At 43.8% G+C, this 25,347-nt stretch overlaps 1 protein-coding gene across 1 annotated transcript in view; it reads left to right on the top strand.

Moving 5' to 3' along the window:
- STAB2 (stabilin 2) overlaps positions 1-25,347 on the top strand; it is a 136,504-nt gene that overhangs the window by 62,452 nt on the left and 48,705 nt on the right. The window contains exons 29-40 of the mRNA XM_073323666.1: positions 1,447-1,583; positions 1,971-2,082; positions 3,654-3,731; positions 3,937-4,035; positions 4,152-4,259; positions 8,452-8,583; positions 11,404-11,532; positions 15,255-15,311; positions 16,848-16,943; positions 17,739-17,934; positions 19,741-19,836; positions 21,598-21,643. Of these exons, the coding sequence (XP_073179767.1) occupies positions 1,447-1,583; positions 1,971-2,082; positions 3,654-3,731; positions 3,937-4,035; positions 4,152-4,259; positions 8,452-8,583; positions 11,404-11,532; positions 15,255-15,311; positions 16,848-16,943; positions 17,739-17,934; positions 19,741-19,836; positions 21,598-21,643 (1,286 nt within the window). The remainder of the gene's footprint in view (positions 1-1,446; positions 1,584-1,970; positions 2,083-3,653; positions 3,732-3,936; positions 4,036-4,151; positions 4,260-8,451; positions 8,584-11,403; positions 11,533-15,254; positions 15,312-16,847; positions 16,944-17,738; positions 17,935-19,740; positions 19,837-21,597; positions 21,644-25,347) is intronic.

The following is a 25,347-nucleotide window of genomic DNA, read 5'->3' on the forward strand; positions in this document are numbered from 1 at the left end:
TGTGGGCCTGATCCAAAGCCCATAAGAATCAGTAGGAATCTTTCTACTGACTTCAGTGGGCCTTGAATCAGGCCCTATGGTTGCCTGAGCTATGTTCCTATGCTGATGTTTTGGTGGTAGGGGAAAACCTCTCTCTGGATCAAATGGTGTTTGATAAGACAAGCAAACAGGGAGGTCTTTTTCTGGGCATATTTTTAACTTCATACTCTAGCAGGAATGTTCATGTTTATACATTTTCATACCTGCATGCTGTTTTTTCCTACAGACTAGGAAGGAAGAGGGAGATTGTTATTGTTAGCTCTATTTTTAAATACTTGGGAGGCCCTCAGATGCTTGTGGCAATGGTGACTTGAAAGATGACACTAGCAGATACAATTCCCAGCTATTTCAAGGGACTGGTTTCTGCACAATTCTCCTTTCTTGACACTGAAATGACAAAAGTGATGAAGGAGCACTAGGAAGAGCCCATGGCCAGTCTCCAGGCAGCACACAAGCTAGGGCAAGGCAAAACCTGAACCTCTTGCTCCATGGAAATTTACAAGAGTGAAATTAGCAAATTTTGGTGGTGCTGATGGTATTTTGTTTTGTTTTATGAGAAAGAGGTTATACTGAGGTTAATCCTCTTAATCTCTCCTCCCCGGTTTCTTCCACAGCCTAAGACCCAACACTGCTAAATGAAACACGAGTTAGCATACTCAAACATTAGCAGCCTACAGCCCTATGTTAAAACTGGGATTGTCAACAGCACCTGAAGGGAATTAGGCACCCAAATCCTATTGAAATTCATTGAGAGTTAGATGCATAACTCCCTTATGGTTCTTGGAAAAATCTCTGCTTAAATGTACAGTCTTTCAAATAAAGGAAAGGAGTACTTGTGGCACCTTCACGAAAGCTTATGCTCAGATAAATTGGTTAGTCTCTAAAGTGCCACCAGTACTCCTGTTCTTTTTGCAAATACAGACTAACACGGCTGCTACTCTGAAACCTGTCTTTCACATGTGAATCTCGTATTAGGCAGATTACCTATTTCATGGCTATTAACTCTATTCATCCTGTTTCTTAAATACTTCTGCCTACCCTTCATGGGTACTTCAGTTGCAACTATTATCAAGCAGCAGTAGTAACCAAAATATTTTTTAATTCAAATACATAAAATAAATGACATAGTACAATAGTTGTGTAGATTGACTTGTTTTTTATGGTTATATTAAAATTGGTTCTTATCCTTATTAAGATTGTTTCTATTCTTCATACACGGACCAAAAATTCACTGTTTTGGCTTTCCACACATTTTTGTAGCCATTGGTTCAAATCATTAGGCTACTTAATGGTTCTTCCTCCCCACACCAATCACAGGACAGCTCATGTACGGAACCCTATTAAAAGGGTCACCTGATGACACATAAACTTAGGATATACAATATAACATATTTTACTCTGATTCAGGAGGCTTCAATAAACACAGTGCTGTCAGTGACTTCAAATTTAACCATCCTTGTGCCTTCCCTTCGAGCAATTGAAAACATGGATCAAGATGAGAAAGCCTTTTGGATGTCAAAGACTAACATTGCAACCCTACTAAAGTACGTTGATGTTTTCTTTAATATTTGATGCATCTGATTCTTTAAATGAATTGGTTTTCAATGCAAATATCATTTTGATTTGAACTCATTACAGCAAGGCAGCTTTTACATCCTTAAAGACAGTGAGTCAGATTCTCCTTTTTTACGCTGAAATGGTAATCCCATTGAAGACAATTATTTATTATTTGTATCATTACTGTGGTGTTTAGATCCGCAGCTGAGACCAAGGCCCAACTGTGCTATGCACTGAACAAACAACCCCAACTTTACCCCAGCGTAGCTCAAAGCAGAATCTGACCTAGAAACCGTGGTCTGAAATGCCATGTTTATTTATCTGCAAGCTGTAAGAAAATACAAACATTAGAATCCAGCTGAATTTTCTTTCAGGTATCATGTATTAGTGGGAGCTTATAGACTTGCTGACCTCCAGAATTTATCATCTGACACACTGGCCACATCTCTGCATAACAATTTCCTGCATCTGTCTAAAGAAAGTGAGGTAAGATCGCTTGTCAGCCAGCTTGAAATCCCATTTTGCTCTCAGTCCATCAGTAGTGCTATAATAATATTAATACCCATGCATATGCTTACATTTAAAGATGCCTATAACATAGGCATTAACGTAATTTCTCTATAACATTCTCTCACTGTTGGGTTCTCTGACAAGTACTGTTTTCTCTACTGCTTTATCTAGACAGCCAGACTGTGACTCATCAATTCTTATATGTATATTATTGGTATTGTTGTAGCAGACAGAAACCCTAAATGGTCAGAGCCCCATTGTAAGGGGGGTACACATAGGAAAGCACAATCCATACCCTGAAGAGTTTACCCTCTAATTTAACACAAGACATATCAAGCAAGTATAACAAACAATACTGGGAGGCGAGAGGGAGGGAGGATTAGGGTAATAGCAATACCATGCGACTACATTGGCTGACTGCATGCACAGCTTGATGGTCCCAAATCATTTGAAAGTATTTTTAAAGATAAATAAGCTGAAGCCAGGTGTCCTTGACCACCTCTCAACGTAGCCTTCAGAAGTTGGCTGATTTATTGTAGGAATCTATACACATTTCTGGGAATATGCAAACTCCATAGTATTTAGTCCCTTGAAGGAGTATTCTTTGGGGGAGCATGTTGAAGAGGTTCCACTAGGCCAGTGAAGCTTTGGGAATGCACAGACGTCTCAAAATTACTGAGGGCTAGATGGTGTTTTTAGCATGCAAGCCGTAATAAGAGAAGCGGCGCCTCGGTGCACCACCTCAAAAGAAGCACCAGGAGGTTCTGCCTCAGAAGCACAATTCTTCCTGAGGCTCCTTAAGTAAGTAATTTACTTCACCTATTTAAAGAAGCCAGCATGCTGCCTCCATGCAGCTAGTCAGTTGTGCTGGCCTGCATGTAGAGAACAGAGCTGGGCAAATAACTGATTTTTCAGTTCAGTGTCACGTCCAAACAAACAAAAACAAAACACACCTGGGGAAAAAAAGTATGATTTAGACTGAACCGAATGGGAAATTTTTCAGAATTTGTGGTGAATCATAAAAGTTGGTTTTAGATCAGGGATCCAAACCCAGGTCTCCCACATGCCAGGCAAGTACCCAAACCACTGGGTTAAATATTACCAGGGGCCAACAGTGGAAGCACCAGTACTGACCCACCTCCCTCTTTTTCCAGTCATTCTGTGATTGGCCAAAGCTATTTGTGTCAATTGGTGACCAGTTTCAGGGTAACAAACTGCATTTTTGTCAACTATTCATCTGAAAAATTTCACCCAGCTCTAGTGGGGAAGACAGAACCACAATGCCACCTATTCCCCAACCAGTTTCCTCAGAGCAAATCATCAGGGGTGCAGTCCCTGTGCTCCAGGACTGTGAATCTGGGGAGCCCTAACAATGCCTAGGCCAGGGGAGGAATGCTTACTGTCTCCCAGGCACCTTGCTTGACCACGTTAGATAAGAATACAATCTAGCTCTATGTAAACAGTTAGACAGGTGGAAGTCTGCTGCACACAATCAGCAAACTGGTGTAACTGTGATTAAAAGTAAACCCTAGTCCTTTTCTTTCCAGAACATCACTATTGAAGGAGCTAACATTGTCGTTGGTGATATTGCAGCCACGAATGGAATCATCCATGTTATTGATAAGGTACATCACCATGTAATTAAAAAGTTAGCACCCTGCTCTCTATTCCTTTGCCTCCTGAGCAAGGCAATACAAATTGGATGGGGAAACAGCCAACAGCTGTGGAAAAATATTGTATGGTACATCAGTTTATTCTATTTCCAGTCCTTGCAGCTGCAAGCATGGTATATGTCAATATATTGACATTGTTTGTATGCTTTGATTTCAGGTTCTAACACCACTCAGAGGTCTGAGTGGCGCATTGCCAAAACTGCTGGCCCGCTTAGAACAGATGCCTGATTACTCCATTTTCAGGGGTTATGTTATTGCAAGTATTCATGCTATTTTAAGAATACAAGTAGTTCTCTAGACTATGTGTGTTTGGGCTGGTAGCAGAATATCATTACAAGGTGTTGTTGTTTTTTTTATGTCTTTCCACAACAGCAATATAGGCTGGCAAGTGAAATAGAAGCAGCTAACACTTACACAGTTTTTGCCCCAAATAATGATGCAATTGAAAGTTACCTCAGGAATAAAAAGTCTGCCACTCTGGTATGTATTATACACAAGTCTTGTCTTATCAGCTGAACACACCATTTCAGTTTCAAAACTGCTAGTGCTCCACAGAATGGATGACAATAAAATGAATAAAACAGCAGGGTCTGGGTTTTGTAAAAAGTCAGTCAAGTTGGCTTAAAACCAAAAGAGGCAGGTGGGGATGGGTTCATGAGCTATTCTCCCCCAAATCATGGGAAGTTCTAATTATCATTCTTGGGTTTTGTCCATTTCTACTTGAAAATAACAGGTATAATGTTATTAGTAATGCTTTTCCTCAGTGGATCTCAAAGCACTTTACAAAGGCGATATCATTATGCTTGTTTTGCAAATGGGGAAACTGAGACACAAAGAAGTGAAGTGATTTACCTGAGGTCACCCAGCAGGCCAGCAGCAGAGCCAAGAATAGAACCTAGATCTCCTAAGCCCTGGTCTAGTAATCTATCTGCTAGGCAACACTACCTTTTTTGTTCATGAACGTCAACCTCCTGAAAAACTGTGCCAATACTATTTTAGTTCTCTAATGATACAATGTTGTTATTTCTATATCACCTTCCTGGAAAAATCCATAATGAGCATTTGAACGGGTATCCCTTGAGAGCTGTCTTTTCACTTGGAAAACTGAACCTGGTTTTAAAAATGTTAGTTAACTATATGACAATGCAGCTAGACATGGACAGCAACATCAAGACCTTCAGCCTCACAGAGTTCAGGCCTAAGGGCTTGTCTACACTTACAGTGCTGCAGCTATGAAGACACTACCTACACAGACAAGAGAACATCTCCTGTTGTCAGCATAGGTACTTCACCTCCCCAAGAGGCAATAGTTATGTCAACAGGAGAAGCCCTCCTGTCAACATAAAGCTGTCTATGCCAGGAGTTAAGTCAGTATAACCGCATCGCTCAGGGGTGTAGATTTTCCACACCCCTGAGTGGTGGTGTTGTACTGACATAAGTTGGTAGTGTGAGTCTGCAACGCTCATGAATGAAACTAAGCTCAGCTGAGCTGCCCTGCCTAAGTCAACTCACACACAGGTATTTCCAGGATCAAACTTTCAGAATGTAAAAAGCTTAATGGGTGGTCTATTAAGTTTCTTCTTTTAAACTGAATAGAAAGTAGAGTTGGGCAATGCTGTGGATGATTTCGATTTTCAAAAGCCAGTCTATCAGGCTTTGGTACTGCAGAAACAGATGTTTAGCAGCTGAATCCCCACTGTAACTGCACCTTGAAATTTGGGTTAAGAATGGGTTAGTGGAAAAATGGTTTTAATTTTGGCCCTTCTTTAAAAGGTAATTAAACCAAGAGCAAGCAGTGACTGGTAGGTGCACACACTAGATCAGGCTTTTGCTTTCTATGTATCCCTCATCTTTTCCTATTAATTATTCAGTCATATGGAGGTTTCATTTCTTGCTTTTCTGCCACTATATATTGTACCTGCAATTTTCCTGTGGGGCTCCTCTTGGCCACAGTCACTGATTGCCTGTGTTTGAGGTGCGGCTCCCTGAAAGGCAGAAGCAGGAAGTGGTCAGAGGGCTAGCTCTGCCTGACCTTTTCCCATTTTATAGAAGCACTACCTTAGAGGGAGGAGTTTGGAGCAGTCACAGGGCCCAATCCTTGATTTCAGTGGGAGCAAAATTTGGCCCAAACAGAACATTGGTCAGGAGGGGTATTTCTCAGCCTGCTGGTGATAGGTGGCAGGAAATATCTCCCTACATTTTAAATGATGATGAGTGAGATTTAATGTTCCCATCCCAAGTGCCCAGTTAAGGGAGATCAGATATCTGAAAACGAAACAGTAGGACTTCTACCCAGTGGGAATTCAAAGTGGAAACTACATTACTGCATGAAAAAAAGCCAAGTGACATAGCGAAATTTACAAATGTCATAGTTTGGAGTCATTTCTTTCACTAGAGTGAATCTCTGAAAGACCTAAAGAGCATGACATGACATGAATTTTAAGATGTAAATTGGAAGAACATTCTAAACACGTTCCACATATATTGGCCTTCTGGGCAGGTGACAGCAGGGTTAAAAATCGATTGGCTTCCTGAAAAACAAAACAGGCTTGCTAAAAGCGGAACATCTAAAGTAAGACGTTCAAATGGGAATTAGGCTCTTAAGTCCCTTAGGATACATCTATGCTGCAAAAAGAAAAAGAAAAAAATCTCAGAGCCTGGATCAACTGACCTGGGCTTGTGGTGCTCATGCTACAGGGCTAACAATAGCGCTGTAGACTTCCCCACTCAGGCTGGAGCCCAGGTTCTGAGACCCTTCCCCCTCGCTGGGTTTCAGAGCCGGAACTTTTACACTGCTATTTTTAGCCCCATAGCATGAGCCTGAGTCAGTGGACCTGGGCTGAGACATGCTGCCACTCATCCTTATTTGCAATGTAGATGTAGACTCAGGTGCTCTTGAAAATTATTCCCCTGATCCCACAAGTCCATTGCAAGCAGAACAGGCCACTAAAACAAAGCATTCCTGACCATACAAAATGTATGTTACAAAGTAACTCCAGCAAGATGGGAAAAGACCTGAAGACACACAAAAACCATTTTAAAATCAGATTTCAGAGTGGTATCCGTATTAGTCTGTGTATCAGCAAAAACAATGAGGAGTCCTTGTGGCACCTTAGAGACTAACAAATTTATTTGGGCATAAGCTTTTGTGGGCTAGAACCCACTTCATCGTATCCATGGAGTGAAAATACAGGAGCTGGTATAAATACATGAAAGGATGGGGGGTTGCTTTACCAAGTGTGAGGTCAGTCTAACGAGTTAAATCAATTAACAGCAGGATACCAAGGGAGGAAAAATAACTTTTGAAGTGGTAAGAGAGTGGCCCATTACAGACAGTTGACAAGAAGGTGTGAGTAGGGAGAAATTAGTATTGGGGAAATTAAGTTTAGGTTTTGTAATGATCCAACCACTCCCAGTCTTTATTCAGGCCTAATCTGATGGTATCTAGTTAATTCCAGTTCTGCAGTTTCACGTTGGAGTCTGTTTTTGAAGTTTTTTTGTTGAAGAATTGCCACTTTGAGGTCTGTTATTGAGTAACCAGAGAGACTGAAGTGTTCTCCTACTGGTTGTTGAATGTTATGATTCCTGATGTCAGATTTGTGTCCATTTATTCTTTATTCTACGCAAAAGAATTCTTTCTAATTATCAGGAGAGTTACGCACTGGAATAGGCTTCCAAAGTTGGTTGTGGAATCCCTGTCATTGGAGATTTTTAAGAACAGGTTGGATATACATCTGTCAGGAATGGTCTAAGTTAGGGGTTCTCAAACTGGAGGTCGTGACCTCTCAGGGGGTCCCAAACTTATTATGAAGGGGGAGGGTCGTGAGCTTCAGCCTCCACCCTCAAACTATGCTTTGCCTCCAGCATTTATAATAGCGTTAAACATAAAAATTGTGTTTTTAATTTATAAGGGGGGGTGTCTCACTCAGGTTTGCTGTATGAAAAGGGTAACCAATGCAAAAGTTTGAGAACCACTGGTTTAGGTTTACTTGGTCCTGCCTCAGCACAGGGGGCTGGACTTGATGACTTTGAGGTCTCTTCCAGCCCTACATTTCTATGATTCTATAGAGAGCTCCTCAACATGCAGGATTTTATGTAAAATGAATTAGTTAAGATTGGGATGTAGCCCAACAATCAATCTTGCTAACTCTCCCCAAAATCCATCGGCCAGCCCTATGCACAGAAATATAGCAATTGCCGTAGTGGCTCAGACTAGAGTAGTTTGCTTCCACCAGTGGCCAATACCAGATGCTGAAGGAGAAAGTACAACAAACTCCATAATAGACAATATGGAATAACCTGCCCATGGGGAAGTTTCTTCCTAAACCCTGGTAGTCAGTAAGTGGCTTTGTCCCCAGCATAAGGGCCCATAACCCGTCTACATGTCTGTGCTTTGTTATTAGAGAGACGAGGTAAAGGAGATAATATCTTTGAATGCACCAACTTACCTATTAATTATTAAGATATTACCTTACCCACTGTGTGTCTCTAATATCCTGGGACCAACTAGGCTACAACAACACTGCAAACAATATGCTGTGCTATGTAACTCATTGGGGGATGAGAGAAATATTTCACCCAAACCGTTTGCCAACTAAGCTGAACATTTAGTGAGGGCACCTTTGTTAAAACGTTGGCAGCACGTCACTGGCTTACCCCCCGTGTCTTGCAGGACGAGGACCAAATCCGATATCACATTGTGTTGGAGGAAAAGCTCTTGAAGAACGACATGCACAATGGCATGCACAGGGAGACCATGCTTGGGTTTTCCTATCAAGTGGGATTCTTTCTGCACAACGGCCAGGTGCTACTGTCTGTGTTTAAATGTAGAAACATGTTTTCTTCACTACAGGAATGAAACTTCTATCTTAAATTGAAATACAGGCAACAAGAGCTATTGACTCATTGTTGCCTTCTGACACCTTAATATTACAAGAGATCCCATTCAAATATACTGTTGAGTCTCCAGACAGTCTAGACCAGGGGTGGGCAAACTACGGCCCGCGGCCAGATCCAGCCCCTCAGGGCTTTGGATCCGGCCCGCGGGATTGCCCCCTGTGGTGCCGCAGGCCCCGTGCCACTCTCAGAAGTGGCCAGCACCACCTCCCTGGGGCCCCGGGGAGGGGGGCAGAGGGCTCCGTGCATTGTCTTTGCCTCCAGGCACCGCCCCCCGCAGCTCCCATTGGCCGGGAATGGGGAACCGCGGCCAATGGGAGCTTCGGGGGAGGTACCTGGAGGCGTGGCAAGGGCTGTGCACGGAGCCCTATGCCCCCCGTGGGGGCACACAGGGACGTGGTGCTGGCCGCTTCCCAGAGAGGCACGGCGTGGGGCCAGGGCAGGCATGCAGGGAGCCTGCCCTGGCCCTGGTGCATGCTGCTGCCACCCTGGAGCCGCTTTAGATAAGCAGTGCTGGGCCGGAGGCCAAACCCCTTCTTCACCCCACCCCCCAACTCCCTGCCCTAAGCCCCCTGCATGCACCTCGCATCCCTCCTGCACCCCAACTCCCTGTCCTGAGCCCCCTGCTGCACCCTGCACCCCTGTGCACCCCAACCCCCTGCCCTGAGCCCCCTGCTGGACCTTGCACCCCTCCTGTACCCCAACTCCATGCCCTGAGCGCCCTGTCACACCCCGCACCCCTCCTGCACCCCAACCCCCTGCCCTGAGCTCCCTCCTGCAGTCCGCACCCCTCCTGAACCACTGCCCTGAGTCCCCTTCTGCACTCTGCACCCCTCTTGCACCCCAACCCCCTTCCCTGAGCCCCCTCATACACTCCACAGCCCTCCTCTGTCCCAATCCCTTGCCCTGAGCCTGTTCCTGCACACCGCACCCCCTTCCACACCCCGCACTCCCTCCCACACCCCAACCCCCTGCCCTGACCCTGCATACAATTTCCCCACCCAGATGTGGTCCTCGGTCCAAAAAGTTTGCCCAACCCTGGTCTAGACAAAGCCTGCTTAATTCAAAGTCACACTGGAAGGGACTTTTGACAGGATTTAAATTATGCTGTTCAGATTTAGCTTCTGATTTTACAAGACAATATGATGGTCTCACACATCTGGTGGCTAGAGACCTGCATTGCAAAGCAATCATTAATCCTATTTCTAACAGCTTTTCTGGAAATTCTCTTTTAATTTTAAAAATAGTAGTAGTATTGATTTGTAGTTTTTATAACCCCTTTCATCCCAGGAGCTCAAAGCATTTTGCAGTATTAGTGAATTTACCCTCACAATACCCTTATGTTCATGAGGAACCTAAGGGGCAGGAGCTGCCCAAATCTGTGGCAAAACCAGAAAAACAACCCAGACCTCCTTGCTCTTGGTCCTATTCTCTAGTCACAGTATACAGCCCTGTGGCAGTGTAGGCACACCCCATCCCCTACCAGGATAGATAGTGGGTGTGACGACACTGAGGTTATTGTCTACCTGACTGTCTCGGACCTCACCACACTGAGGTCCAAGAGTCAAAGTGAAAGCAGTGGTCCTTGGGTCTGGAGCTGCGTGACCTAGTGACCAGCGTCAATACAGCAGCCCTTGTGTTCAGGGCAGCATGACCTACTGACCAGCGTCAATACAGCAGCCCTTGTGTTCAGGGCAGTGTGGCCTAAAGGCCAGAGTCAATACAGCGGCCCTTGCGTTCAGGACAACATGGCCTAGATGCCAGAGTCAATACAGCAGCCTTTGTGTTCAGGGCATTGTGGCCTAGTGGCCAGACACAATATAACAGCCCTCAGATACAAGGCAGTGCGGCCTAGTGGCCAGAATCAATATAACAGCCCCCAGATACAGGGCACTATGGCCTAGAGGCCAATACCCAAGGGGCCACCACTAGGGGGATGGCGGCCTGGGTAGTGGGGCACAGGCCCACCCAACTCCACCAGGCCCCAGCCCAGGGCCCTATCTGCGGTGGAGTGGTCTGCCACTGGGTCAGTAGGGAATCCAACCAAAACACGCAAACCTCGCATGGGTGGAAGATACCCCTCGCCCACCCTCCCTGGGTCACTTCCTACCATGCTTCCTAAAGCTGTAGTCCATGGGGTATCAGGGTCTCCAGACTCCTCAGCATGGGTAATTCCCATTGGCCACAGATCTCCAGTCCGGTTCTCAGGATCTCCAGCTCCCTCAAGCAAGGGCTGTGATGGTTCCTCAGCTGGAGACGCCACCAAAGGTCCTCCCTCTCCGGTGCTCAGTCCGGACTGAGCTGGGCCGCTCCCTTTTATACTGGCATAGCATTTGGAGCATGCCGAGTACGGGCTGAGGAGCGGGACTTCCTCTGCCCATAGTGTGGTGTTGATTCCTTCCAGCCCAGGCCAGGGTACGTACACCCCATCACAGGCCCCAGTTCAGCAAAGCACTCAAGTACATCAATGGGACACGAGCATATGCATAAACCTGATCATGTTCTTAGTTGATTTGATGAATAGGGATGGTTTGAAGAACTGAAGATGTTATGCTGTTCCTTCTTTCTTCCATCACCACTCCAGAGCACTCTTTCAGTCTGGGACCTCCTTGGGCAATATTTTTTGTTATAGCCCCCCAGCTGAGTCTATTTCCTGTGTCAAGTCAGTACTACTGCTGTGCAGTTCAGCTGATCTACAGTATTTTAATGGACTGCATTTCCTTTACAGCTGTACATAAATGAAGCACCTATAAATTACACAAATATTGCAACTGACAAAGGGGTTATCCATGGACTGGGAAAAATTCTGGAAATCCAGAAGAACAGATGTGATATCAATGATACTGTGATTACAACTGTAAGTTGTGTCTTGTTTGAGATTGGTGCTTTAAAATTTGTCATAGATGTTTGTACGAAAATATAACTAAGGCATATTGAACATACTGGATTGTATTGACCAGTCAAAAATGTTTGAATTTTCCACAACAAACTCCTGCAGTAGCTTTGATAGAATATAAAAAGTACTTTGATTCTACACTCAGTATATTAACAGCCTGAATACAATAACAACATCACAGCAGTAAGCCCACTATCCCCGCCAGATTTCAGTACATCGATATGGGCCCAAGTTAACCCACCGCTTTAATAAACACGGATTGGGTTTTGTCCTCTTTTGCTTAATGAAAATACCTTCCAAACAAAACTTTTTACAGGAGAGAAGTTCCATTTTCCATTCTGAGATGTGGATTCCTTCTACACACAGCCATTCCCATTCTTAACCGCTAACAAAGGCATTCCTTCCCCTTGCGTTCTTAACATAGATCAGACTGATTGACAAATTGCAATGACCAGTGCTTAATTTGTAATGAAAGAGGTGACAGGGCTCAAGCAATTTTTTTACATTTATAACTGATGCAGCAAGCCCAGAGGTGCAGAGGCTTATGAACTGCCCAAGCCTAGAGGTGCCCTGGCACAAATTAAGGACTGGCTCTACCTTCCTCTGAAGAACAGGATGTGGTTTTCCATGGGGCTGGCCGTCAATGGTTTCCTTACAGGAGAGGCAAATAGGACAGCCCACAGACAGTTCACTTTGCTTGTTCTTAAGGCTGACATGGCACAGAAATTAGACTTGGAAAAGGCATTTTGCTATGCAAGATTTGTGCTTTTTCCAGTTCAAATTTAAGTGACTCAAGCTTTGGTGCTTCTGTTATTTGCCTTGGGAGACTATTGCACAAACAAGCATATTTTGCTGTCAGGCAAATTTTCCTAGTAGCCTACATTTCCCTTTGCTCAGTCTTACACCAGGATTCCTCGGTATAGACACTTGGATTGCCCTAGAAAACTCTTCCCGCAACTAGGGCCCTGATTCAGCAAAGCACTTAAGCATGTCCTTATGTCCCTTTGAAGTCAATGGTACTTAAATATGTGCATAGCTGAATAGGGGTGGTCTTTACTATGTGCTTAAAGTTAACACTTTGTGCTTAAGTGCTTTGCTGAAGCAGGGTTTATGTGCATAGCTGGCTCTACACCAATAGGGATTTCCCCTGTGAGAAGGGAATCCCTAGCTGTCCTGCTAAGGCAGGGGTGGCCGACCAGTGGCTCCGGGGCCACATGTGGCTCTTCAGAAGTTAATATGCGGCTCCTCGTAGAGGCACTGACTCTGGGACTGGAGCTACAGGCATCAACTTTCCAGTGTGCCGGGGGGTGCTCACTGCTCAACCCCGGCTCTGCCACGGGCCCTGCCCCCACTCCACCCCTTCCTGCCCCCTCCCCTGAGCCTGCCATGCCCTCACTCCTCTCCCTCACTCCCCCCACCCCCGAGCCTCCTGCATGCCACGAAACAGCTGATCGGGAGGTGCGGGGAGGGAGGAGAAGGTGCTGATCAAGCAGGAGGCTCTGGGAGCGGGGAGCAGGGACTGATAAGGGGCTGCTGATGTATTACTGTGGCTCTTTGGCAACGTACACTGGTAAATTCTGGCTCCTTCTCAGGCTCAGATTGGCCACCCCTGTGCTAAGGCAACTCACCATTACCTTTGTGCTGCCTGAGTTGGATGCAGGGGCAGAGCCAAGGACAAGGATCTGTCCCCTAATGTTATTGCTATGAGGAACTCTTTGGGATGGATTTCCTTTGGCTTTTGGCCCTGTAGAGCCTTTACACTTCTCCACAATGAGAGTTCTTTGGTAGGACTCTTCCTGTGGGAAATCCCTACAGTCCTGCTGTGACGTATGCCCTACATTGCCGGACAATCCAGCTGCAGTGGTAGTCTTTGATGCTTCGTAGGGCTGTCAAGCGATTAAAAAAATTAATCATGATTAATCGCGTGATTAAAAAAATTGCAATTAATTGCACTGTTCAACAATAATAGAATACTATTTATTTAAATATTTTGGATGTTTTCTACATTTTCAAATATAATGATTTCAATGAAAACACAGAATACAGAGTGTACAGTGCTCACTTTATATTTATTTTTGATTACAAGTATTTGCACTATATAAAAACAAAAGAAATAGTATTTTTCAATTCACCTTATACAAGTACTGTAGTGCAATCTCTTTATCATGAAAATTGAACTTACAAATTTAGAATTATGTACAAAAAAACCTGCATTCAAAAAGAAAACAATGTAAAATTTAAGAGCCTGCAAGTCCACTCAGTCCTACTTCTTCTTCAGCTAATTGCTCAAACAAGTTTGTTTACATTTGTAGAAGATAATGCTGCCTGCTCTGTTTACAATGTCACCTGAAAATGAGAACAGGCATTCACATAGCACTGTTGTAGCTGGCACTGCAAGGTATTTACGTGTCAGATGACCTAAAAATTCCTATGTCCCTTCATGCTTCAACCACCACTCCAGGGGACATGCGTCCATGCTGGTGATGGGTTCTGTTCAATAACAGTCCAAAGCAGTGAGGATCGATGCACATTCATTTTCATTATCTGAGTCAAATGCCACCAGCAGAAGGTTGATTTTCTTGTTTAGTGGTTTGCGTTCTGTAGTTTCCGCATAGGAGTGTTGCTCTTTTAAGATTTCTGAAAGCATGCTCTATACCTCGTCCCTCTCAGATTTTGGAAGGCACTTCAGATTCTTAAACCTTGGGTCGAGTGCTTTTTTTTAGAAATTTTTAGAAAATCTCACATTGGTACCTTCTTTGTGTTTTGTCAGATCTGCAGTGAAAGCGTTCTTAAAACAAACAACATGTGCTGAGTCATCATCCAAGACTGCTATAACATGAAATATATGGCACAATGCGGGTAAAACAGAGCAGGGGACATACAATTCTCCCCCAAGGAGTTCAGTCACAAATTTAATTAATGCATTAGTTTTTTAACGAGCATCATCAGCATGGAACTATGTCCTCTGGAATGGTGGCCGAAGCATGAAGGGGCATATGAATGTTTAGCATATCTGGCATGTAAATACCTTACAATGCCGGCTACAAAAGTGTCATGCAAATGCCTGTTCTCACTTTCTGGTGACCTTGTAAATAAGAAGTGGGCAGCATTATCTCCCGTAAATGTAAACAAACTTGTTTGTCTTAGTGATTGGCTGAACAAGATGTAGGACTGAGTGGACTTGTAGGCTCTGAAGTTTTACATTATTTTGTTTTTGAGTGCAGTTATGTAACAACAAAAATCTACATTTGCAAGTTGCACTTCAAGACAAAGATTGCACTACAGTACTTGTTTGAAGTGAATTGAAAAATACTATTTCTTTTATCATTTTTCCAGTGCAAATATTTGTAATAAAATATATTACACACTTTGATTTCAATTACAACACAGAATACTACATGAAAATGTAAAAAAAATCCAAAATATTTAATAAATATCATTTAACAGTGCGATTAAAACTGCAGTTAATCCCGATTAATTTTTTTAATTGCGATTAATTTTTTGAGTTAACCATGTGAGTTAACTGCGATTAATCGACAGCCCTAATGCTTAGTTTTCCAAAGTGATGATCTTTCACTGTTTTATATCTCCTGATTCCCCCAAGGGCTGGGAATAGAAACATAGGTTGAAGCTATCTACAGTAGTATAAATCTTTAACTGTGTACCCCTCTGTGTTTGCCAAGGAAAAGTGCAATCTGTGTTCATATCGATCACGCTGCCCTCCTGGAACTAAAGAATTTGTAAGTATTCTATAATTAACCTTAAGTGCACATCGTTTGTATTGTCAACTCTAAATACAGAGAGAGATTTAATGGGCCAAGTTTATCCCATGTGGAAACCCATTAATTTCAATGGAGTTACCTCAGTGAATTTGGTCTATTACATTTATTTAAATTATTCAGACTCAACAGCCCTTGAGTCCAACTGAGCCATTCTTGCCTCAGCTCCCCAGGAGGGTGGGAACAAGGTAATTTAAAGACATCTTTATGCTTCCCCAATCCCCGAGCCAGTTCAGGCCCTGGCATACATTAGAGCATTCTCAAGACTGCTCTAAACAGTGCCATCTACAAAGCAAAGTGCTCTGGCCAGGGTCCCTCCCAGTCCCTACATTGGGTGGGAGACTGGGAATAGAAGAGAGCCCACTATACTGCCTCTGTGCCAGCTGGGGAATCATCTATGCAAAAGAAAGCCTTATTGGGCAGCTTTGGGGCCCATTTGTGTCATGAGCAAAGGGGCACATGATCTGGTGTTAGGTGAGGGATTAATGTTATAGTGTGTTTTGAACATTTAATGAGGATTCTTTTTCTTTTCCATCTCCCAGATATCTGTTTCATAGACATTTCATTTTCTGGCCAGTGAGGATAGGTCAGTGGCAAGATAATATCCTCAGGAAGCCAAATAGTCACTAGGAGTTATATCATCCTTGGATTTTATTTACGGGCAGACTCCTCTTTAGGATTAAGTTAAAACTGGGTTGATTTAAGGAATCTAGATTAAGTATGAGAAGATTTTGCTATATACCTTTTCTTCTTTCTTCTTCTTCTTCTTCTTCTTCTTCTTCTTATTATTATTATTATTATTATTAAGGGCAAATAATTATGTCAGTAATGTGATTACAAAAGTCTACATAATTACTGTAAACTTCCCTCCACTTTATTCAGATAATTGGTTAGCAAAGCCCTACTAAAATAGTGATGGACAAACCTCAAGAATTTTGGCACTTCAGTTCTAAAAAATACCCAGATGACTGGATGTTTATCTGAATTTGGGACTACAAAATTAGGCTGGCTGTCTTATGAGAACAGGCTGTCCCAAGATTTATAGCATATCCTGCTTCTGTTCAGGTTGAGAATAATGTAAAAACAGCCATTTTCACAGTATTTTGAGACACCCTTTTTCAGAAACAACTAGGAAGTGCAGAAAAGTACCAGAAAAGAAAAATAAAGAACTGAAGAAATCATATTTTTCAAATTTCTAAAAAGCTTCAGTTCAAATTTTGGACAAAGGTGACTAGTTTTAAATTGAAGTGGTTTGCTCAGTAGCACTTGGCTAAGTTAACTGTAAATTATTTAGCTGATTATCTGTTTGCCTACTTTATTTTTGCATCGGAGAATATTTTCTTAGCATATGCTATGAACATATTTACCAACGGGGGCTGACTGTTTACGGATGTACAGAGTATATTGTTTACACAAAGTTGACACCGTTTTTAAATGTCTAAAAATAGTTGTGTGATATCAAACACTGAAGCAGTTGTCTTGCCAACTTTTGTACAGCTAGGAGAGAAGAAATATTGCATCTATACTGAAAACTTTATGGGAAGGACATCCATTCACATTGGATGCCAGCCAAAGTGTATTAAAACTATCATTGTAAGTATTATTATTCATTATTGTTATTTATTATGTGTTTTGTGGTGGCCCTTAGGAGCGCCACTCATGGTCCAGGACCCCATTGTGCCAGATGCTGTACAAACACAGTACAAAAAGGCAGTCCCAGGTTTAATGACTTTCTGAGTAGGCCTCTTTATCAGAATAGCTTCCAGTTACAGTGAGTGATCAGAAGGATCAGATTAATAGGGCAGGTTGAAAAATTTTCATTGAAAGTTTTCTGTCAAAAAATGCTGTTTAGATTAAAACAAAATTTTTCACAAAAATAATAGAGATTTTAATTTAAAAATTGGAAAAACCAGTTTTGAAAATGGCAAGCCATCCAATTGTGACATTTTTCAGAACAGAAAGTAGTTCAACAGTGGGGGGGCTGTGCACGGATGGGGAAGGGGAGCAGAGGTTAGAGAACAGTAACTCTTTGAAACTTCTTGCAGTAGCAAGCCCTACACTCTCTGCATTGTGGGGAGCACAGGAACTAGCTGGGCTTGCTCCCCACTAGGGAGCAAGAGTCTGAAAAAGAAGCAGTCAGAGGTGGAGCCATGGCCCAGCCTTCTCCACATCAAGCCATAGAACAGATCTGATGCACTGCTCGGGGAAGTCGTCTGCTCTGTGGCTCACCTGCCCATGCATAAGAACCAGCCCCAGGAGAGATTGTGTTTCTCTAGCGAGATCTTTGGCACTTCTGCTGGAGCAGTGGGGCTCTGCACCATCTCCTACACAGGAAAGTGGCTTTAAAGCCTCCGTTCTAGCCTTTGTTATGTTGTTTCTCCATTTCAGACCAGAGAATGCTGTGCCGGTTTCTTTGGTCAACAGTGCCAGCCCTGTCCAGGGAAAAGTGGAAATGCCTGCTTTGGAAATGGCATCTGCTTGGATGGTGTTAATGGCACAGGCGTGTGTGAATGTGAAGAGGGGTTTAATGGAACCGCCTGTGAGAAATGTATTGAAGGCAAATATGGTCACAACTGTAATCAAGGTAATTAATGCCTCCAGACTATGCAGATATCTTCTCAAATCTTGACAGGTGGAAAGTTGACCAGCCAAAAATCTCTGAAATTAGTTCAGAATTCAGTGGCCGTATGATTCAGCTCTCTCAACCCCCTGCCTCTGATATCCTCTCAACGCTCTAGGCCTTAATTATCTTCCCACTTACACTCGTGGAAATCAGGAATAACTCCACTGAAGTCACTGGAGCTACACCTGTGTAAAAGTGGTGTAAGAGGGAGGGAAATCAGCCTTTCTTTACATGCAGACACGTTATATAAAATGTAGTGAGAAAGAGAGAGGGGATATTTGCAGGCTCTTGGGGAAGACTATATCCAGTATTGCCAACACCAAATGTTCAAAAAGTGAGTCATAGACAAAAAAAATCATGACTGGCTCTAGAAAATTGAGGGGGGTGTTTGTTTGTTTGTTCCTGAGCCCTTAGGTTACACACAAGTCATATTTCTGAGTTTTTCTCTGCAACCATGGGGGTTGGAAACGTACTTATTTTTAAATGAAAGCTGAGATTCTCTCAAGATTACGTTATTAACAGGACCTGGGGCTTTACGATAAACACCAAATACCGTGAGATTGAAATAAAGTTGCAAAGAGTTCACAACACTGTAGGCCATATAGTTTCGTTTAAAATTAAGAAGTCTGACCTTAAGCCTTCCACTCCAGAAGGGGACAATCTCTTTCCCTCTGACCCATCTAGGTTCACCCCTTTATCCACAAAGCACTCTTGTCATTACTGTATTTCCACTACTAGCATCCTTAGGCCACGTGCTAACATTACACTGGGCCTGTCTCATGCATGATACCACAGCAGCTTCTTCTCTCACCCTACTGATGGTGTTTTCCCTCTGCTCTGCTTTTCACAGCACTTTTCTGCTCATTGACTCCACCTGCTGAGCCTGTATATCACTGCCTTGGTCTAGCAGCTAATGGCAAGACAGGATGTGTGTGTAATCTTCCCCTTAGTGCTCTTTTCACCTCTCATCTCGGTCATTTCTGGTTAAAAAGTCGTAACTGGAAACATTAACTTGACAGTGATAAAATTATGCTTTTAGATTTATTGTCTGCTAAATGGCAAACAGACAAGCCGTGCACATTTCTCTAAATAGATTACTACTCACTAAGAGGGATTTTCAAAGGCAGGGAAGAGGAGTTAAGGCATGGGCTAGCTGCTCAAGTACATGCCAAGGGTCCTAGGCGGGCTTGTACAGCCCACGTTGCTGCCCATGCTGCCGTGGCTTCACTGCTATGTCTACCTGTGTGCTGCAGTCACACATCTGATTGCAGTGAAGACATACCCTTAGAGGAACCTCTCTGGGTAGGAGGGAAGAGTTTACAAGTAAGTTTATGGCAAAGGCATGTGAATTCTGCACGGAGGGAATGGGCTAAAATCAATGTAGAATCCATGCAAATCATTTTAAATCCATACGTGATCAAAGAAAATAGTGACTGTATATATGTAACATTCTACCAGTCATGGGAGGCGGGAAACAGTCGAATGCTTGCATGTGTTGGTAGGACAGGATGGCCATAAATGAAGGAAAATATCCAGACCATTATCCATTGAGTCATTTATATTCTTCTGTGTATGAAAATATTGTAGGTATCTCTACTAAATGTCTGTATACTAGAGATATACAACTGAGTAAAGTACATTAGAAAACAGAGTGTGTAGGGAGAGTGCATACGGGCAACCCATCTACTGTCTCAGTTGTTGCTCTGCTGTGCACACTCTATGTTACACTGCATATTTTAAGTGGTTTACTTACATCTGTGCATTTAGAATGTGCTTGTGTCCATGGGAAATGCAGCAGTGGGATTGAGGGCGATGGCTCCTGTGAGTGTGACGTTGGCTGGAGAGGTGTAAAATGTGAAAGCGGTAAGTGTGCCTTCTCCTTTCTCTGATGAAGTTAGTTTGTGTTCTGAAATGCAGAGCAGCGGCAAGGAATACATCCCACTGCACTGCGTACTTAAGGTTCTCTCCCACAATACTAGATAACAAGCAGCCTCCCAAGGCTACAGAAAGGCAATGAGACCCTCAGCCTGACCGTGAAAGAAATGTCTTTGGAAAGCTTTCAGACCTGTGCGAAGGGATTAGCCATCAATAGTACTGGAGAATCATGCAACCCAATTTACAAGCTTTGCACTTAAATATATCCCTTTGCTTGCCTAACCGATTTCATCCAGGATCTTTTCAAAACGAAATTCCCATTTGCTGTAAATTTGTACTATTTTCAGAGCAGAGTTGCTCTTCAGAGCCGTTCTCCTTCAACTCCTACAATAAATTGGCTTCAGCTATATAATATTACATATTGTTTTAGAATTATTTACTTGCAAGTAAATAAGAGTTATTTTTAATTAGTTGGTGGGGAAATAAGACCAGGGCCTAGAAGAGAAAGCTGACTATGCTGGAATTTTCAGAAGGGACCCAAAGCAGTTAGGCATCCAACTCCCCTAGAATTTCAATTGGATTTGAATAACTAATTCCCTTGGGCTCCTTTGCAGCCTGCATGCTTAACTGTGACCTCACATGCAACACAAATCATTGCATGGAAACCAAAATGGTAGATGCTATATAAAATTCACATGTTAGATAAAACAGAGTATCTTCAATAGCAAGGCACTGGACAAGACTTACAAAGGAAACACAATAAATAATCATATATTCAACAAAATAACAGGCACAGAAGGGACAAAAGCCAGTGCCCAGAAGCTCCTGATGCAGATACAATACTCAGCTAAGGACAGACATCAATATACTAATAGTGAAATACCCCTGTGCAGCAGCCAGCACAAGGTGTATGTGCCACTCAAGTCTCACTAACGCCTTGTTTTGGGGGCTTAAATGAGCTTTGAGTGGTGCATAGCCCTTGTACGGTCTCTCTGCACAGAGGTGAATCCTACCCCAAGATAGTTAGAGGGGGAGAAAAGAGAGATTTTTGGGTGAGATTTAAAATGGGAAAATGAAATGAGGTACAATGAGTTGGGATAATGAAGCCAATAGCTGTATTTCACAGTTAGGCTTGACAAAATAGAAGAATTAAAAGAACAAGTACGGCTCTCTTCCCCATCTTAGATTAGCAGTGGACTGCCTGAGGGAGGATGGGCCAAGTCGGCAGAACTGTGTAAAGATAAATCAGTGATGACTTTTGTAACATCAGTATGTAAATGTACTGTAACCCATAATTTATACCTCTTTGATGCCTTTGTGCACCTTTCAGTCGTATTTTTGATAAGCCTCACTTTTACTGCTTATGTAACAATTATGGTAACAGTTTGTCTTTAATTTTTTTTTAAACAAGTAAAATGACAGGGATGAAATGCAACCCTAGTCAGGTGCATCATTTTCATCCCATGTACCTCCCAAAATAGGATGTCAGTGGTGCATAGCATACACATTGTGGTGACGTATGCACAGGGAAGACTTTCACCCTTACTCACATTGGGCAGTCCCTTACTCCAAGCATTCCCACGGACTTCTTTGGGCAATAAGGCATTATTGAATGTAAGGATGATAGAAGCTGACCTTGCATAAGGAAAATGAAGGGGAAGAGTTTGAAACCACAGAAAGGGGTAAAGAAATGTATAGCTTTAGAATGTTGACTTGCAAGGGTATAAACGTTCTTTTTGTCTCTTCCAGAAATCAAAGATGATGCCTGTAACAGCACGTGCCACACCAGCGCTAAGTATGTATGAAATCCGGCCACTTGGAGAGTCATGCGCGTAGTATAAAGTGAACGTTCTTCGTTTTTATGTTCCATATTTCCCCATCATCTACATAGATTGTGAATAGTCTCCTATTTTGTCTTGTTCAATAATTAGTTGTCCCAAGTTTAGATCACTTCCTAGGCTTCCCATTTTTAGCACAGGTTTGCAGCACTTTGGAAAGATAATATAGTAGTGACAGGCCAACCTTAAAAGTTCAGTACCCACACATTAATAAAGACATTTTCAAAGGAGCAGTCTCGACCAAAACCTAAGCAGTTAAGCCCAGATTTTTTAGAGATACTTACACATTGCTTGGCTCAGTGTTGCAAGTCTTAAGTCATTAGACAGCTACATCCTGTTTTCAGACATGATCTAGGCACTTGGGGGCTAGATTCGCAAGTGAACTTAGCACTGAGTGTCACCACGCCTAACTTTTAAGCAGCTAGAAAATCACTGGGATTCACAGAGCCTGTGTTGGGTGCTTGTCTCCCTATCCAACAAATGTGGAGAGACAGCTCTCTAAAAATAGGATTCACAGAAGTCACCATCCTAGATGGCTCCCTGCCTAAGCTAGCCAATGGGAGATGCCACGGGGTGTATGCTAAGCCTTGCCCCACTCAATGCCTAAATCCAGGCTGGAGAGATACATCTCCCTCTGCTTGAGGTCCTCAACTGCAAACCCTCTCTTAACATTAGGTACCTTTGCTGGAGGCTCACCTCCCTCATAACTTTTAGCCCGGTGCTTAGTGTACTCACCGAGAATGTGTACGATCCACCCCTTCCCCCCACTTTTGATAGGGAGAAAAGATCTGAACAGGGCTCTGCCACCTCTCAGGTGAGTGCCCTAACCATTGGGCTAAGGGATATTTTGAGGTAGAGCTCCTGCAGCCTCTCCTGTTGAGGCTGCGGATTAAGTCATTTAAAAAGTCATTGGTGCTGGGAGACTGGATCCTGGGATTCCCAGTGGACCACCAAGCTCCAGATTCATTCCCACACACTCTCTCAGAGAGCCCTGCCTCAGAATAGTCCATAGTTCAGTGACCAGGGGACTCAACTGAGCACTGTTAGATCCCTGTTCAAATCCATTCTCCCCACTAAGGGGGACTTGAACCAGGGGTCTCCTACATCCCAGCTGAGTACCCTAACCACTGGGCTAAAAGTTACAAAGGATCACCGCCTCTTCCTCACGCCCCGCACTGTTTTCTGTGAGCTTGCCTGCATGGCCTGATCAGGTATGCAGTCTCTAAACATGCCTATAGGATTGGGCCCGGCAGGCGAGTTAGGCAGAAGAGCACCTGTCTTGCGCTAGTTCATGAAGAACACAGGGGCTTAGGTGTCCAAAAACCCAGCAAAGGGCTGCAGAGACATAGGTACCTAGGGAACTTTTACTTCAGTGTAGGTACTGAACAAGTTTCAGTGCCTACAGGGTTAAGTGGCAGCTGAGCGAGGGTTTTGTGAACCCCAGTGGGTCCTGATTCTGGGATTTAGGCACCTAAACTGGAAGTTAGGCACCCAAGTCCTTTTGTGACTCTAGCCGTTGGGAGTGTAAATCTTATGAAAGTCAATGGGGCTTGGGCTACTGAGTGCCTAAGCCACTTTTGAAAATGGGACTTAGCTGTCTAAGGCTTTGTCTACACTGGCAAGTGAAAGACAAAGCACTTGTCATTCAGAGGTGTTAAAAAACACACACACGCACCCCCCTGAAAGACAAAAGTTCTGCCGATGACAGGCGCCAGTGTGAACAGCACTTGGTCAGCTGGAGCGCTCTCCTGCCGACAACGCTAATGCCGCTCGTTAGGAGTGGACGTTTTTAGTCGGCACTGCCGACAAACGGCGGCTACACTGCACGCCTTTTAGCGGCCCGGCGGTAGCAGCACCGCCGTGTCACTAAAAGCTGCGTAGTGTAGACATAGCCCTTATCACTTAAGTCTTGCAATGACCTTGAGTGGAGCAATACCTAAATTCCTTCAGAAATCTGGGCTTTACTGTAAGGAATCCAGCCTGCCCGTATACACCCAGGGAGATGCTGGCTAAATTATCTTACACTTTCAGAGAGTAATGAAGATATTTTAGAAGTTCACCTCTTATGTGCTGACTGCTTATTATAAGACAATCAGGAAAACAGGAACAGAGAGCCCCAAACACCTACAATGATCTGATTTTCTTCTTTGCTGGCAACTCCATTTAAATATTTATCCCATCCGCTATTTATAGCTCTACTGTTTAATAAGACTTCGGGGCAAAGTTGTACTAAGATCTGGATAGCAGAGTTTGACTCTAGTAGTCTATACTTCCTCCATGCAGAGGTGCTGACTCTGTGGGTGCTCCAGGGCTGGAGCAGCCACATAAAAAAGTTAGTGGATGCTCAGCACCCACCGGCAGCCCCACTGATCAGCTCCTCCCCCCTCCCCCAAGTGCCTCCTGCCCACCGAAGGCCCCGCCAATCAGTTCTTCCCCCTCCCTCCCAGCACCTACCCTCCCACCAGCGATCAGCTGCATGCAGGAGGCACTGGGGGGAGAAGGAGGAGTGGAGGCGGGGAGCACTTGCGGGAGGTGGTGGAACAGGGCAGGAAGGGTTGGGGGCGGGAAGAGGCGGGGTGGGGGCAGGAAGAGGGTGGGAGGGGGCCGTGGGAGAAGGGGTGGCATGGGGGCAGGGCCTGGGGCGGATCAGGGATTGAGCACCCCTGGGGAAAGGAGGAAGCTGGTGCCTGTGCCTCCATGTGTTGAATCTGAACTGATGTACTGAATTTCCATGCATGTTAGAGGAGCACAATACCAGAGTGATGATCCGGCCTGTGATTACAAGAGCAGAATTCCATCGACCCTTGTGTAAGCTTCTGCCAGGTGGAGTTGGCTGCAACAGGATCTGCATTCAATACATAGGGGTGCCTCTTAACAATCCAAAACAGAACCAGCTCGAGCCCCAACCCAGTAATCTGGGAAAATCCCTAGGCACCCCTAAGAAGCAATATTTCTCCAGTCGCAAATGCTGAGTCTGTGTATGACAAAAGAAATCTTTTATTAAAAGGGAAAGGGAACCTAGCATTAATCTAGGAAAACCCCACAACTACAGTTCAAAAGCACAGAACCATAAGCAAACACCCATCCCTTCGCATCAGTTTCCCACCCTGCATTCAATATGAAAGTGAATTGTAACTCCAAACCAGCCAAAATTGATCACTTTGGCAAAGCAGATCCGTCTGCTGAACACCTAGGCAGAGCAGAGGTGTCTATGCAACTACAATCTGCTCCTGAAGTCTTTTCCCACAGTGCATCACTAGCGGTCGGGGAGAGTTCATTCAGACCCTGCTTATACATGCTAGTTCATCACAGTTTTATCTTACACATACAGGACTACATTTTCAAAAGTAGACTTTAATTAGAGGCAATGAAATGTTTGGTTATCCAGTTTGGGGCCTCAACATTTCTAGTGTCCCAAACAAGGGCAATTATGCACAAAAATCGGGTGTACAGACATGCAACTGCTAGATATGCATGTAGACAGTAAGTGTGTGTGCACAGAGCAGACGTCCTCAATGCCTAAAATTAGAGGTTAGCATGAAGTTCCTTTAAAGTCTTGGCATTTTTCAGTTTAATTGATAGCATTACTATCCTTTTTCAAGGCTGCGTGTCCATTTGTTTTTGGGAGCATTACAGTTAAAGATACCGTGCATCATAGTAT

This window comes from Lepidochelys kempii, chromosome 1, assembly GCF_965140265.1.
Source record: "Lepidochelys kempii isolate rLepKem1 chromosome 1, rLepKem1.hap2, whole genome shotgun sequence".
NCBI classification, from domain to species: domain Eukaryota; kingdom Metazoa; phylum Chordata; order Testudines; family Cheloniidae; genus Lepidochelys; species Lepidochelys kempii.